Source organism: Sinocyclocheilus rhinocerous, unplaced genomic scaffold (genome assembly GCF_001515625.1).
Source record: "Sinocyclocheilus rhinocerous isolate Xijiao unplaced genomic scaffold, SAMN03320098_v1.1 scaffold2943, whole genome shotgun sequence".
Lineage (NCBI taxonomy): Eukaryota > Metazoa > Chordata > Actinopteri > Cypriniformes > Cyprinidae > Sinocyclocheilus > Sinocyclocheilus rhinocerous.
The window spans coordinates 95609-110936 of NW_015646370.1; the positions used below are offsets into that span (position 1 = coordinate 95609).

The 15328-nt window shown below is 37.0% G+C and overlaps 2 protein-coding genes across 2 annotated transcripts; one reads left to right on the top strand and one right to left on the bottom strand.

Moving 5' to 3' along the window:
- Positions 1–184: 184 nt before the first annotated feature.
- suv39h1b (SUV39H1 histone lysine methyltransferase b) lies at positions 185–6114 on the top strand. The gene is made up of 6 exons (XM_016511768.1): positions 185–260; positions 1784–1965; positions 3862–4515; positions 4831–4977; positions 5100–5229; positions 5725–6114. The coding sequence occupies exons 1-6, from the start codon at positions 242–244 to the stop codon at positions 5856–5858; spliced, it is 1266 nt and encodes a 421-aa protein (XP_016367254.1). The 5' UTR covers positions 185–241; the 3' UTR covers positions 5859–6114.
- Positions 6115–7603: 1489 nt separating this feature from the next.
- LOC107707680 (uncharacterized) lies at positions 7604–12452 on the bottom strand (the record flags this gene model as incomplete). The annotated part of the gene is made up of 3 exons (XM_016511770.1): positions 7604–9772; positions 12183–12268; positions 12380–12452. Coding segments are annotated over 3 exons (1506 nt in total), but the record flags the coding sequence as incomplete, so codon positions are not given.
- Positions 12453–15328: the final 2876 nt, after the last annotated feature.

A 15328-nucleotide genomic window follows, 5' to 3' on the forward strand; every position in this document is an offset into this window, starting at 1 on the left:
AGGGGAGCTAAAATAACTGAGAATGCATGTAACATATGTTAAGTCCAGGTATAAAGAGTTTTTAAAAAAGCATGAATATGATTTCCTCCTAAATCTTTCATACGTTTTGTTCAAGCTTCACATAAACAGTTGGCGATTTAAATACTCTGTCTCTATTGGTTGACCAAACCGTCACTCAGACTGTGCCACGTCCAATCAGCTAGCGGCCTTTCAATCCTATAATTTTGGCGGCGGTCGGAAGATGGCGGAAAATTTGAACGGTAAGAATATATCGTGTTAATAGTTCAGAAACAACGGTTTACACGCTATATGTCTGATGTATTACACGAGTTGTTAGTTAAGTGACGTCTTATCAAAGATCCCCCGGAATCAAACACTTCGTTTTGGAAGAATCTTTGCTGGAAGTTGTTGATACAAATTCACATTAGGTCGATGTTATGGCTACCGCGCGCTCATGCAATACATTCAAACAAGCTCATTGTGAACTCATCTGTTTCTCTTGCATCAACTTCTTTGTAAAGCTGTACAGCGTAACATACGGTGCAAAGATGTGCACACTCTGTTAGTTAGAGTAATATTCAGTGTTTAGCTTTTAGCGTAACTCTTACATTCTCTTGAGGAATATGATTTACTCAACATGTTTGATCACTGGAAACTTTATCATAAAGCACATGCTTAAAATTCTCCCGCAAAATGTTAATCTAATGCCTACGTCGTTGATTACTTACTTCGTTTAGGTTCACTGAATCTCTTGTCCATTTGGCTTATGACGATTAGTCTTTAGACAATTTATTAAATGGCCCATAGGTTAGTGATAATACATGGGAGTTTTTCTGTAAGGGTATTTATCTCAAACTGCCAAAATTATCAAGTTATCTGTACAATATGTTAATGATTTTTTTTAGTGTGTTACTCTGTGCTGTTGCATTTCGTTCAAGCTTTTTAGTGCCAAAGACCCCCCAACTATGATGATCCCCTTGTCAGCTAGCCCCTTCCTACAATATAAAAGCAGTTATATATTTTCATATATATATATATATATATATATTCGTTTATTCTTTGTATATACAGTTGTTTCTTTGATATAATAATATCAGCTAATTGTTAATTTCCTAAATTAAACGATTTGCTTTTGTTTGTCACTGTAATTTTATGTCTTAAAATTTATGTTAAACTATTATCTGGAAAATATTTCCAAGATAGCAACATATATTTTTAAAGTCTATATTAGAATATAGAATTGTCAATTTAATTGACAGTTATTTGAATAGCACTTTCCATGGTAAATATAATTCCAAAACTGTACAGCTAGTTAGAAAAAGCAGACAGTGGTCAATTCCTAGACAGAGGCAACGCAAATTCAAAATAATCTCGAATGTTAGAAAGTTTGAGGTCTGTAATTTTTGTCGTTTTGGAAATTTCTTATGCTCACCAAGGCTGCATTTATTTGATCAGAAATACAGTAAAAATGGTAATATTGTGAAATATTAGTATAATTTTAAATAACGGTTTTCTGTTTTAGTATATTTTAATATGTAAGTAATAACATATAACAAAGTAATATAACTATTAGCTTTATTCCCTGAGTTAAAAAACGTAATAATAATATAATAATAATAGCTCTCAAATTCTCTGCAAACCTCTGGTTTATAGGCATGAGGACATCAAGTTACCTGTTTGCTGAAGAGCTGTGCAGTTCTTGATCTAAAGCTTGCACACATGTCTGTCATCCCACGTTTTGCCTGTGTTTTTCCAGAAATTAACATCTAATTGTATTTTGTAGCTGAAGTTTGTAGGGTAGCATGCATCGCTACTGTAGACCAGCTGGAGGTGATCTGTCGAGAGCAGGGGGTGAAGTGCGAAGAGCTGGGCATCAGCAAGCACAACCTGTGTGACTATGAGGTGGAATATCTCTGCGACTACAAAAAGAAAGTCATCAACGATGGGAATACACAAATAGTACAGGTGAGCTTAAAAGTCTGGCTCGTAAATGTACTCATGTCAAAGTAAATTCTACTACATGATGGGTAAAATGAGTTTTATCAAAGCTAAACTTAAGTGGTGGCCAGTCACATAAACTGCTTAGATTAGTCTTACAAGTTAGTCCATATCTAGTTTTTTTTAAGGAATCTTGCATCCAAAAATGAAAATTTGCTGACAATTTACTCACCCTTAGATGTGGAGAAATTTAGCATCACTTGCTCACCAGTGGATCCTCAGCAGTGGATGGGTGCTGTCAGAATGAGCGTTCAAACAGCTGATAAAAACATCACAATAATCCAACCGGTCTCCAGGCCATCAGTTGACGTCATTAGAAAGGAAAAGTTGTGTGTTTGTAATAAACAGATTTATCATTAAGACACTTTACTATAACTGTTGTGTCCTACTAAAATTCCTCTGTCCAAAATGTTGCTTTCCTTAGTGAAAAAGTAATCTTGTCTGAATCGGGAGATAAATATGTACAGATCAAGCACCATATACAAGCCAAAACAGGGGCTGTACCATGAAGCTGGATTAGCTGGCTAGCCAGGTAAGTTTCAGTTATTTATTTTAAATGAATGTTAATATATACAGATCGTAATGTAATATAAATAAGCTGTAGAATCAATAGATAATGCTTTAAAAATGACTACGTGACCTTACATGTTCGAGTCTCTATCGCTGTATATAACAATTTTCACTTGTGATTGCACTGATAATTTCAAAAATTATCTTGCTTCTCTAAGCCACAGTGACTGGGTGCCACCAATACATAACATATCATATATATATATTTAAAAAATCTGATCCGTACAGGAAGTAAACATAGTGCTTCTCACCTCCCCGACGTACTTTATCATTTCTTTTATTTATCCTCTTTCATGTACAAGTACTTTTTTCATTGTAAATGCATTTAAATTCATCATATTCTTCAGTCTCTTAAATTTTAGCAAAACGTTTAACCTTTAACCAAGGCTCATGATTGGCTCAAACTCAGGATCAAAGCTTGAGTTGACAAAGAAAGTTGATGATCAGCATCATGGTACCAACAAAGCCGGTTTGGTTTTGTCAATTCGAAACTAATCCTGTAACTCTGAATTTGCTCATCTACCATCATGGTACAGGCTCCAGGTCTAAAAATATATGTCAGTAAATTCTGGATTCTGGATTGATATTCTGGCCAGAAGGGACAGTTTAAAGTTGTTTCTTGCAAACACTCAGCTTTTCACCTCACAAGATGTTAAGTGATGGACTGGAGTCGTGTGGATTATTACGATGCTTTTATCATCTGATTGAACTCTCATTCTGACGGCACCCATTCACTGCAGAGGATCCGTTGGTCAAGTGGTGTAATGCTAAAATTCTCCAAATCTGTTCTGATGTAAAAAAAAAAAAACTCTTCTTCATCTAGAATGACATGAGTAAATTGTCAACAACTTTTAATTTTTGGATTAACTGTTTCTTCAAGTCTAGTCATAACTATATACATCTCAATATATAGTTCATTAATCAAGGCAATATATTTGTTTAATAATGTATATAGTGTTGTGCACAGTATGATATTGTCATAATGTCATTATTTTTTTTAATTAACCTAAAAGTCTTTCATATTTTAATTTTTCTATAGTATACATGTTTAAGTGTACCTTGTTCACTCTAAATTTTGTTGTATCATGTACAATGACAATAAAGCACCTTGTATTAACTTTTCATGTACATTAAAACGTTTGGTTTAATTTGAGCCCAAAAAATTAAACTGATTGACCACTTGACGAACCGCTACTTGGTCAGACTAGCTCAGTCTTAATAGTGGCTATGTTTATGCTACTGGCCCCAGGTTTAAATGTGTTTAAGCTCACATCCCTGTTACCCCCTTCATAGGAGTTATACTTGGTGAAATGGAAGGGCTACCCCGAATCCAGCAACACATGGGAACCACGGAAGAACCTGAAGTGCGTAGATCTTCTCAACCAGTTCTGGGAGGACCTGAATGCAGAGATGCAGAGACAGAAGAAGCGTGCTGCCCCTCGTCGCCTAGACCCCGCCACCGTGTCCCAGCTCATCCAGCGGGCCAAACTTCGACAGACCCTTAAACAGTGGGAGACACACCTCAACAGCCTGGGTACCCACAAGGGCCACATCTACGTCCGGAACCAGGTCGACCTGGAAGGCCCGCCTAAGAACTTCACCTACATAAACGACTATAAAGTGGGTGATGGGATCTTGCTGAATGAGGTATCCGTGGGCTGCGAATGCACAGACTGCCTGGAAAACCCTGTGGAGGGATGCTGTGCCGGAGCATCGCAGCACAAGTTTGCTTACAATGAGTTAGGCCAGGTCCGCATTCGGCCCGGGTTGCCCATTTACGAATGCAACAAGCGCTGCCGTTGCGGGATCGACTGCCCCAACAGAGTGGTGCAGAGGGGAATTCAGTATTCCCTCTGCATTTTTAGGACAGACAATGGAAGGGGATGGGGGGTAAAGACCACGGAGCGCATTCGGAAGAACACTTTCGTTATGGAGTACGTCGGGGAGGTGAGAAGCACTATATGTTTACTTCCTGTACGGATCAGATTTTTTAAATATATATATATGATATGTTATGTATTGGTGGCACCCAGTCACTGTGGCTTAGAGAAGTTGTTCATTTTTTCACGTTCAGTGTTCCGTTGTGTCAGTTTAAGGTTTTTGTGTTTCATTGAAATATGTTTTGCTTCACTGGTAGATAATGGCATTATCAATCAACTTTTCAGTTTCCTTGTGATGGCTGATTGGCTGTTTATCTGTCTTTCCCAGAAGTGAGTCTGGCTTTATGATCGTTAAACCCTATTTTTTATCTCTTTTGTTTAGATCATTACAACAGAAGAAGCTGAACGCAGAGGTCACATATATGATAAAGAAGGCGCCACCTATCTTTTTGATCTGGATTACGTTGACGACGAGTACACCGTGGATGCTGCTCACTCTGGAAACATCTCTCACTTTGTCAATCACAGTGTGAGTGGACTTGAGATCCTTGCATCATCTTGTAAACAACTGACTTGATGGCAGTTAAACTGTAGCTTTTTATCTGAGGGAAGGAAATTGAATATCACAAAAGTTTTCTTTTTTCTCCTCAGTGTGACCCCAACCTCCAGGTATATAATGTGTTCATTGATAACCTGGATGAGCGGCTGCCGCGGATAGCGTTCTTTGCCACACGTGGGATAAAGGCAGGAGAGGAACTCACATTTGACTACAACATGAAAAGTAAGTGTGGGACCTTATAGAAAAAGAGTGTGTACAACATGACAAGTCATTTGGGGTCATTTACCATTTAATTATTTAGATCAATTGATTCATACACTACCGTTCAAAAGTTTGGGATGAGTATCTGTTTTTTTGAAAGAAATTGATACTTGTATTCAGGAAGAATGCATTAAATTGATTGACAATAGAGACATTTGTAATATAACAAAAGGTTTCTACTTTAAAAAAAAAATAGAATCTGTTTCTTGAGCACCAAATAAGCAAATTAGATTGATTCCTGAAGGATCATGTGACACTAAAGACTGGACTGCTGAAATTAAGCTTTGCCATCACATGAATAAATTACATTTACTTTTTTAACTGTATTTTTTGTTTAATGTTCCATTGAACTGAGTGTCATTCACTAAATTATATATTTTTCAATATAAATACAGTATTTTTCATTTTTTTGAAGTAGAAAATTGTTGTTTTTTTTCTCTCTCATTTTTTCCATAGTTGATCCAGTAGATGCAGAGAGCACGAAGATGGATTCTAATTTCAGTCTGACGGGACTCCCAGGCTCTCCTAAAAAGCGCATGCGCGTAGAGTGCAAATGCGGGGTACCGACATGTCGAAAGTACCTCTTTTAGAGGAAGTCCATGCTAAATAGGGACTGAAAGAAGATCATGTGTTCCAGTGAATGTTGAAAGCATCTGCAGTTTAGAAACTGTTTTGGGATGTGTTTTGAAATACTTCATTGATTTTTAAATATATATTTAAGAATTTGTTTTTATTTCCCCAAGATCAACCTCAACTTTTTCCGTAGTATTGTTGTCTTCCGTGTTTAAATAGTGTATAAAATGTAGCAATACTTTTTCAATTTGTCCGTTAGATAAGTTTGTAAAGTAAAAAAAATATTTTCAGTAATAGTTTTAAACCCATATTTTAATTCATATCAAGCTTTGACTCCATGGAATTCTTAAAGAAAAAGATTTTACTCCTTTTTTTTTTTTTTTTTCTTTTTTTTTGAACATTGAAATGTTCATATGCTTTATCTGTTTGAATAGAAGGGATTCTCTTTTTACTTTTTCCAACAAACTTTTGTAGTCTTACTTCTTGCCCTATTTTTAGGAAATATCTTTAGGCCAGTGCAAAATATCAAAAATCTATAATGTCCTTCCTTCTATTTTTTTTTCTTGACCTCAAACTTCCACCAGGGGGCAAAATTTTATTATTAATGCACAGAAGGGGAAAGTTCGTTAGACTGAAAGGAGGTGGACCTACATGAAATGTTGCCTTTTACCCATACAAAATGTTATCATTCTGTGTTTTGTGTGTATATAGTATAACAAAATATATTCATACTGTCAAACTGGTTTTTCAGTGACTGTATTTGAGCGCTGGACTTAACGGACGCATAAATGAATGCACGTGCTTAACTTTGGTTATTATTTCACAGGTCTATTCAGGGCTGTGTTTCCCAAAAGCATAGTAAGCCTATTGTTGATAGCGGTTCATACATCATTCTACTTATGCTTACTATGCTTTTGGGAATCACAGCTCAGGTGGTTTTCAGAACTGGACCGTGAAGCTGGAATGTGTGCTGTAGATTAATGTGAGATGGTACATAAATTCTGGATTAATCAATGCTCAGGACCATTTTGCTTAAATTTAATCAATTCACACAGTTATATAACTATCGTTCAACCAAATCTGTGCATATGTAAATATTTAAAGACTACCACTTGTTATTTTTATTGGTTTTGCATTAAAAAAAAAAAAAAATCAAGACACCTAGTCAGACCTCGCATTTATCTCACACTCATGAATGTGCAACAAACTATGTTCTTGTTTATTAAATTGTATCATGAGTTCCACTGCTCTGTGAATATAACTGTTTAATGCCAAAGTTTAATTGATTTCAGTTTGGATATTTTCACATTTTTGTTGACATTAACAGCAAGCTTGATCATCTTTATGTGAAGGGCTGTACACAAAAAAAGCTGTGAAATAAACATCCGTTTTTATGAGTTACAAACTTTTATTTCTACTTTGACATTGACATAAAATACATGTGAATATTTCATTTAGCACAGAATGTGTTCACAACCTTGTTTGCACATTTATTCAGTGAGACGACGAAGTAATAAAATACGTGACTTGATATCTTTCGTGTCAAGTTTTGGAAGGGAATCAAGGGTCAAAGATTTCTTGAAGGAACAGTTCTATCCTCTGTGCCTACAATGGTGTTTAGTCACCCGGTAACCTGATGCCGTGACTTCAGTGCAATGTGTGACCTTTTGGGGTATCGGAGGCTTGGGGCACGCTTTTAAAGATCACTGCAAAACGCCATATACTTGTCTGCTAACTGACAAGAAAGGCAAGCATTTTTTTGAACCCTTTAGGAAGCAGAGGTGTAAAATGCCATACTCTCCAAGATTAACATGTTTACTCATTTTAAGTTCATAGAATGTGTATGATCAAAGTCACAAAATTACCACATACAACATCAAACACAGTGAAATTAAGTGAATAAACAAACGCAAGTGTCTTTGAACATTTCTTACCTACATAAATGCTCTGCTTAGTTCGTAGACGTCTACACAGACTAACTCCTCACTGAGAACAAGCAAAACCTCACATTTAACTAAACTTGAAACTCAAACTTTTCTAAATTTCTGCTCTGCAATCACCTGCACCGTTCGTCCAGTCTCCCCACATTTCTTATCACACATAAATCCACATACGTGCACCGTCAAGTCATTCCACTCAAAAGTGACACCCATAAAAGAGCCAAATGCAATCTTCAGTAGCTACTGTATGCATATATAGAGAGAAACTCACAAAATAGACACATTTTGGCAAGTATGAATCAATGAGCTGAGCCACATTCCAATGGCCAATCATGTATGAGGTGCACAGTGACGTCATTCAGCTAAAACACACATTGCTTATTCAAACTTATTTTTGGTTGCAAATAAACCACTGCAGTTTTTATACTGGCAATCTGAATGATAAACTACTGTATACGTCAAGCAAAATCTCAACTCCTAAATTTGAAAACACTAACTCTCACTCTAATACCACAAACACCAGATCTGATTGCATGTAAATATTTTTTTGGAATTCCTCAAGGCACTGGGGGAAGAGGAAGAAGGTAAAGTCTTAAGGCTTTGTAGAAGAAACAGATGGAGGGGAAATTCAACTGGCATAGAACTTAGAACCAGAGGGACAACAGGAATAATCCCACACACAGAAACGCACTGGGCTCTTGAATCCCAACAGCCAGGCAAATCACAGCACTGAAGAAGGTCGCGGAGACCATCAGACACGTGTCCAGAGAACCCTCAGTCGGATCCTTTGATATCTGAGATAGTTCAGTGCCGGGTCTTGGCAGTGTGTGCTGGGTTTCAGGGTTTTTACATATCTGATATGGAGCAGTAGACGTTTCATCACCCTTAAAAGTGATATCTTCTGCTGAAGAGTTAACGGTTGAAGACTGAAGATCGAAGGCTGTTGGTGATGTTTCAGAAATGCTGGTCAGCTCTGGCTTTTCTGGTTTGCTTGTTGGATGCTCTGGAATACACATTGTAATAGTTTGGTTATCAAGTTTTGGATCCTCAGGGTGGACTGAGGCCAACATGCTCGGATCCAAGACAAGTTCTTCCTCTTGCTGATGTTTCATGTTTGCCGGCTTATCAGAGTCTGGATGGATGAGTAAACTTTGGGATTCTTTGTCCGGTCTTGTGGAACCTAAATGAGATGGGAACAAACAGGAAGCCTCCAAACCATCTGTTTCCTCATCATCCATCTTGGTACTTTCCACCTCAATCGTCTTGATGGTATCGACTCGGACCGAAGAGACAAGTTCTACTTTGTGTTCTTGAATTCCTTCCTCCAGGGGGTGCTGTAATCCCTCTGATAAATTGAGCTTCTCCACATCTTTAGTTGCATTGTTTACCTCCTTTGATGAAGGAGGCTGCTTGGCTTCTTCCAACATGTGAAAGCAAGTCCCTGTTTTATCTTCTTCTACATTCCTACTTGGTTCTTCTAGCACATCTGCCAATGTGGCATCCTTTTCTACAACATCTTCCTTCACCTTAACATTCTTCATACCTTCTTCCAGGATGTGTGGCATGTCTGGAAACCCAGCCAGTGATGGTTGGCTTAACTCGAAAGGCACTTGTGCTAACATCTCAGTGTGGAAATCATCCTTCTGTGAATGAAGGAATTGGTCAGGTTTACTGGAATCCTCAAATTCATCCTTGGTTGTTTCTGGGTGATCATAATGGTGTATGAGGACTGCAGGAAGGGGAAGGGCCAAGGAAGGGCCAACATTATAGACTTGATCTTGTGGCTCAGAGAACTGCTGTGTTGAACGTGACTGGGGGATAGATAGAGTTAATGGCTGAAGTCCAGACTCTTCTGTTTGTGGTAAATTATTGGATGACATTGACTCAAGTGCAAGTTGTTCTCCGAGGGGAGTATCTGAAGTGGACTGAGGACATCCTGCTGTGGAGGAAGTCCTGGTGGACTCTGGAGAACTGGACAATTTCTTGGCAGTCTGCAACAGAGAGAGAAAAGTAAGAGAAAAAAAGCTTGGATTCTAAAGAATCAAGAATGTATACTGTAGGCAGTAAACACTTTGTTTTGCATTTATGAATCTGAATTACTACCAACTAACAAAAAGTGTAAGATGAATGGCACAAACTTGAAATTCAATATGCATTGCTGTAATCATTTCTTGATTGCAACTAGTTGGAGAATCAAGAGAAATTGGATTTGCTAATGCATATTATTATTATTGACACCAGCACTGATTATGAGTACAAATTATCTACTGATATTAGTATAAAAGTTTTCTATTAATGTTTAATACATGCTGTTTTCTAGACAGTATCAGCTTATCAACACTAATAATTGTAGGTTAAAAAGATCATTTAACAAAGAAAAAATGAATACGAATATGAAGACATATACAATTTCACAGAATTAAAAAGAAAAGTAAATACATAAGCAAATAAATAAATAGTTGAACTACCTATAATGCCTTCATGTGAGCATGAAGTTTGTGCCAGTTCTTTCTGGCTCTTTTCCCAGAAGCCTGTGCCAATGAGATTAAGCTAATGGAAACAAAACCTTTAAAAGTTCTGAATGTGATGTGACACGATCTTGTGACAAATTTACACAAGAATTAAAAGCAACGATGAGAAAAGTGATGTTGAAAAGGTTTGGGGAATGCTGTTTAACTATGAATTTTGTCTGCTTAAAGTTGTGCAGGGTAAATCTCAGGGTAAACATACTGACAATATTTACATAGACTAAACACAGAAATACAATTTCTACTGCTATTTTTAACTGTTTTTATAAATATATATATATATATATATCTCCCAACCATTTTCTAAAAATTCACAGCAGTTTGTCTCAAGTTGTAAATATCAGGAACTGTCAACATAAAATAAGATCACACTAACTGTATATTGTTTGCTTATATAAACATAATATATAGCATACACTAAGCTTATCGTTTTTTTTTTTTAACTCCAAGCATGAACACGAATAGCTTCTGCAGGGTTGATCTTGATTGATATTATGGGTCATAATACAGGATGCATGTTTACATGCAACACGATGAATGGGTGACAAGTTAGCAAGTCACATGCACATTACCTAAGTTGATGCTGAAGCTTCAATGAGCTGTTCAGGTAGACAGATGAAAAGAATAATATCAACAAATACACATCTTGTTTTTAATATGATATATACTGGAGCATAGGTTAAATCATTGTTGGTTATTAACCAACAACTGTTCGACATCGTTTAGCTAATTTACAAAAAGCTGTGACATACTGTCAGCATGATAACTAATTTAAAAAAAAACTACATCGTTAAATATACTTTAAAATCATATTTTTATATATTTAAAGGCTTAATAGTTCAAGGGACAGTTCACCCAAAAATGAAAATTCTGTCTTCATTTACTCACCATCGTGTCGGTCCAAACCGTATGACTTTCTTCTGTAGAACATTTTAAGATTTTTTTCTTTACCTATTGAATGGAATTCATTGGTATTGCTTGTTTACCAAACTGTTTGGTTACCAGCATTCTTCAGAATATAGAAAGTCATACAGGCTTGGAACAAAAATGATAACAGAATTTCCATTTCTGTGTGGTCTATCAGTCAAAGGCCTCAGGTAAATTAATAATAATAATAATAATAATAATAATAATAATGTGTCTTATCAATTTATTGTAAAGGGCTGACTACAGACCAGAAACCCAGATAGTGATACTATTGTTGTAAATACCAGGTTCAGTTACTTAAAACAGCTGCAAATTGACACACTGCAAATAGACAAGCAAGTGGTTATCTGGACAGTGAAATGTCGGTGGGAATTTTAACAAGCAAATTACGCAAGTATGCAGGTATGATGAAAATCCACATCATCAGAATTTTAGCTAGTATTAAATAGACAATAGGCAATCAATGAGTCAAGTTTTATTTTATATCTAGATTCTTGAGTTATCTTTAGCCTGGGCTGCTCTGAAAAACACTACAGCTCTGCATTTGTTGCAATAGTGACAGACAGGGTATAAGAATAAACTGAAACAAATGGAATCGCTGATTAAAGAGAACGATCAGAAGACATCACTGATAGATAAATAACTGTATACCAACACAGACGGTAACAACATACAAAAATAAACTATAAGAGTGTCTAGACAGCATAGAGGTCAATGAGTTTTCTGACACAAAAAAAAACACGGAGGAAAAAAAAAAAAAGTTGCTGTTACACCGCACACAAAAACAGTCATGGAAATCTGGTAAAGGTTAGAGTAAGGAGGGGAAAACAAACTTTTGTTTAAACTTTAAACTTTTTTTTTGTATGTTCACGATACGCTGTATTTTTTTCCACCTGCTATCCCAGCCACACTTAGAAATGGTGATTACAAAGCAAACCTCACTCACCTCGATGTCGATCTCTGGCTGAACTATAACCGGCTGTGCAAAAGACGCTTGGTTTTCCAATGCTTCACACTTAGGGTTGCTAAGATCTGCTGAAAAAATAACAGAGAAACCTGAAACATAAAACGACTAACCTGGCAAATGTTTCTTATATTTAACCTGAGATAAATAAGCTATTGGATGACATTATGAACACATACCATCTCCTCCGTCATTAGAGTCATCATAACCAATGTCAGCTCTAAAAAGAAGACACACACATACACACCAAAACAATCATTCTTCAGCAGCACACATCAATACAGAGCGTTAATAATTGAAAAGTAAAGAAAGAATCTGTATAACTAATCATTATTAATATAAGACTATTAGCTGCTCATGACAAAATATTACATATTAAAAGGGATAGTTCTGCCAAGAATGTTCACCCTCATGTCATTCCAAACCTGAATGATTTTCTTCAGTGGAACACAAAAGATTGAGAAATACAACTTCCATTCAATGGAAGTAATCAAAACTGGTTACCAACATTCTTCAATATATCTTCTTTTAAGTTCTGGAAAAAACTGAAAGTTATACAGGTTTGGAACAATATGAAGGGGAGTAAATAATGACAATTTTCATTTCTGGGTGAACTATTATAAAGTACAAGTATAATCCATCGGCCAGAGGTATACATGATCGTTTCATTAAATGGAAAATAACTGTGACCTCTGTGACATTTGTTACTATGGTAATATCTGACCGCCTCCAGAGCTTGAGACGCTTTTTTCAGAGCTGTGGGTGATACGGTCTAACCCACACTCACCCTTAAACTGCATGATAGATCCTATGATGGGATAAGGACCTGTCCATTTATTACACATGCGTTCTTGCATAAATCACCGAAAGGTTTTGATGAGCATGATAGTCAGATGCTCCAGTCATATGAATCTTTGCACAACCTTTTCCCTTTCATTAAGAAGTCGTTACATATTCCGAGTATTTTGTGCATGAAGCAGTTCGATTGGCATCCTGTTCTATGACCTTCTATTTGTAGCATGTTTGAGCAATGTAGTAGAAAGAAGACTTGACATTTGAGGAAAGGTTGCGAGCAAGACTTGCGAGTCTGTATGGAACTGTAGGTCGAAACTCGTCTTCTGATTTTTATCTCCTGACAAAACAGGAGTTCCATGACAATGTACATAAAAATGCCACTCATTCGCTTTTTTCTCAAACTTTCATTGTCGTTGGTGGAAAAGTGGAAATAATGGGTAAAACGAATATGTCTTCAGATGTACTGACGGAACCAGCGTAGGTTTGTGTCTGCTTTTGTTGGTCTGTTGTGTCTCTTACTATATAAAAGGTCAGAGTTAAGGTCTCGGTACACCAGAGCTGAAAGTGACACCTGCCTTGTCCTATTTTCATCCTCCTCACACACCCTCGAGTGGCTGCCATTCTCAAAAGGGAGTGAGGGGGTGGGGAGACTGTGCAACCCCAAAACTCAAACAATACAGATGCTGTATAACAGACCCTGTATAATTTAAGATTCACATTCTATGGTTCTCCTTCTTTGGAAGCAGGAAATTTAAACATGTGACAATTGGTATTTCATGATTTCATACACAGCAAAGGCTGCATCTAAATATAAAAAAAAGGTGCATTGCACAGAAGCTGCATAAAATCAACTTACAGTTTCAGTAAAAATGTTACTAATTTTTGTTTTAAATATAAAACAATGAATGTAGAAACATCTAATTGTTAAAGGAAATCTAGAATGATAAATTATACACTCTGACATGACAATGTTTTAAAGGGATAGTTTACTCAAAAATGAAAATTCTGTCATTACTCATTTCTCACCCTTGTGTCGTTCCAAACCCAAGACCTTTGTTCATCTTCAGAACACAAATTAAGATATTTTTGATGAAATCTGAGCTTTCTGACCCTTTATAGACAGCAACGCAACTGAAACATTCCCAGGCCCAGAAAGGTAGTAAGGACATTGTTAAAATAGTTCATGTGACATCAGTGGTTCAAGCGCAATTTTACAAAGCTACAAGAATACTTTGTGTGCAAAGAAAACAAAAATAACTTTATTCAACGATTTCTTCTCTTCCAGGTAGGGATGTCAAGAGAACCGATACTACGGTACCAAGTCGGTATAAACATTTTTAAATCCTGCCGGCACTTGTTTTTCTTCAGTAGTGTAAGTACCGATGGTACCGAAGGTAGCGACTGGCAAGACTGCAATTCTTCCGGAACTGACGGGGGCCGGTGTCGTGCCGAATTCTGCACCCTGCCAGATTATGCATCCCCTAGTATTGGTAGGTTTAGGAATAGGTGTGGGGGAGGGGTTAGGATTAGGGGTGGGGTTGAGATTAGGCAATCAGGTAGGGATGCATAATCTGGCAGGGGTGCAGAATTCGGCACAACACCAGCAGAGCATACGCCTAGAAATGTTTGTTTCAGTCAGTCCTCAAAGGGTAAAGAAAAAGAAAAAAATGCCCACAAGCACACAGAAGAACTTAACGTGGAAGATGGCGACGATATAGGAATATGATTGTGTGAGATTTAAATGAGAGCGCGCAGCTCTGAAAGCACGAGAGCTGCACACAGTGGCGGCTCCAGGATTTTTTTGTTGGGGTGCTAAGAGGGGGCTTAACAGTTCAGAGGGGGTGCTAAAAAACTAATTAAATTGAGAGAAAGTAATGGATGCCTAAGCTTCAGCTAAGCATGCAAATTCAGCCACCTTGTGTTTTTTTTATATACAGCAGCTTCGAAAAAGGCATATTTTACATGTTTTCTGTGGTATTAAACTTCTCATATGCCAGTTATTACACTGAACAAAATTATAAACGCAACACTTTTGTTTTTGCCCCCATTTTTCATGAGCTGAACTCAAAGATCTAAGACTTTTTCTATGTACACAAAAGGCCTATTTCTCTCAAATATTGTTCACAAATCTGTCTAAATCTGTGTTAGTGAGCACTTCTCCTTTGCCGAGATAATCCATCCACCTCACAGGTGTGGCATATCAAGACGCTGATTAGACAGCATGATTATTGCACAGGTGTGCCTTAGGCTGACCACAATAAAAGGCCACTCTAAAATGTGCAGTTCCCTTTCGATACTTCACTCGTACTGCGTCTTGCTTAAGACGCATATGG

What these genes read in the sequence shown, in the direction of transcription:
- suv39h1b (XM_016511768.1), top strand. An exon ending in GGAATACACAAATAGTACAG is followed by an intron (nt 1,966 to 3,861) that starts GTGAGCTTAAAA and finishes CCCCCTTCATAG; the next exon opens with GAGTTATACTTGGTGAAATG. An exon ending in ATTTGACTACAACATGAAAA is followed by an intron (nt 5,230 to 5,724) that starts GTAAGTGTGGGA and finishes TTTTTTCCATAG; the next exon opens with TTGATCCAGTAGATGCAGAG.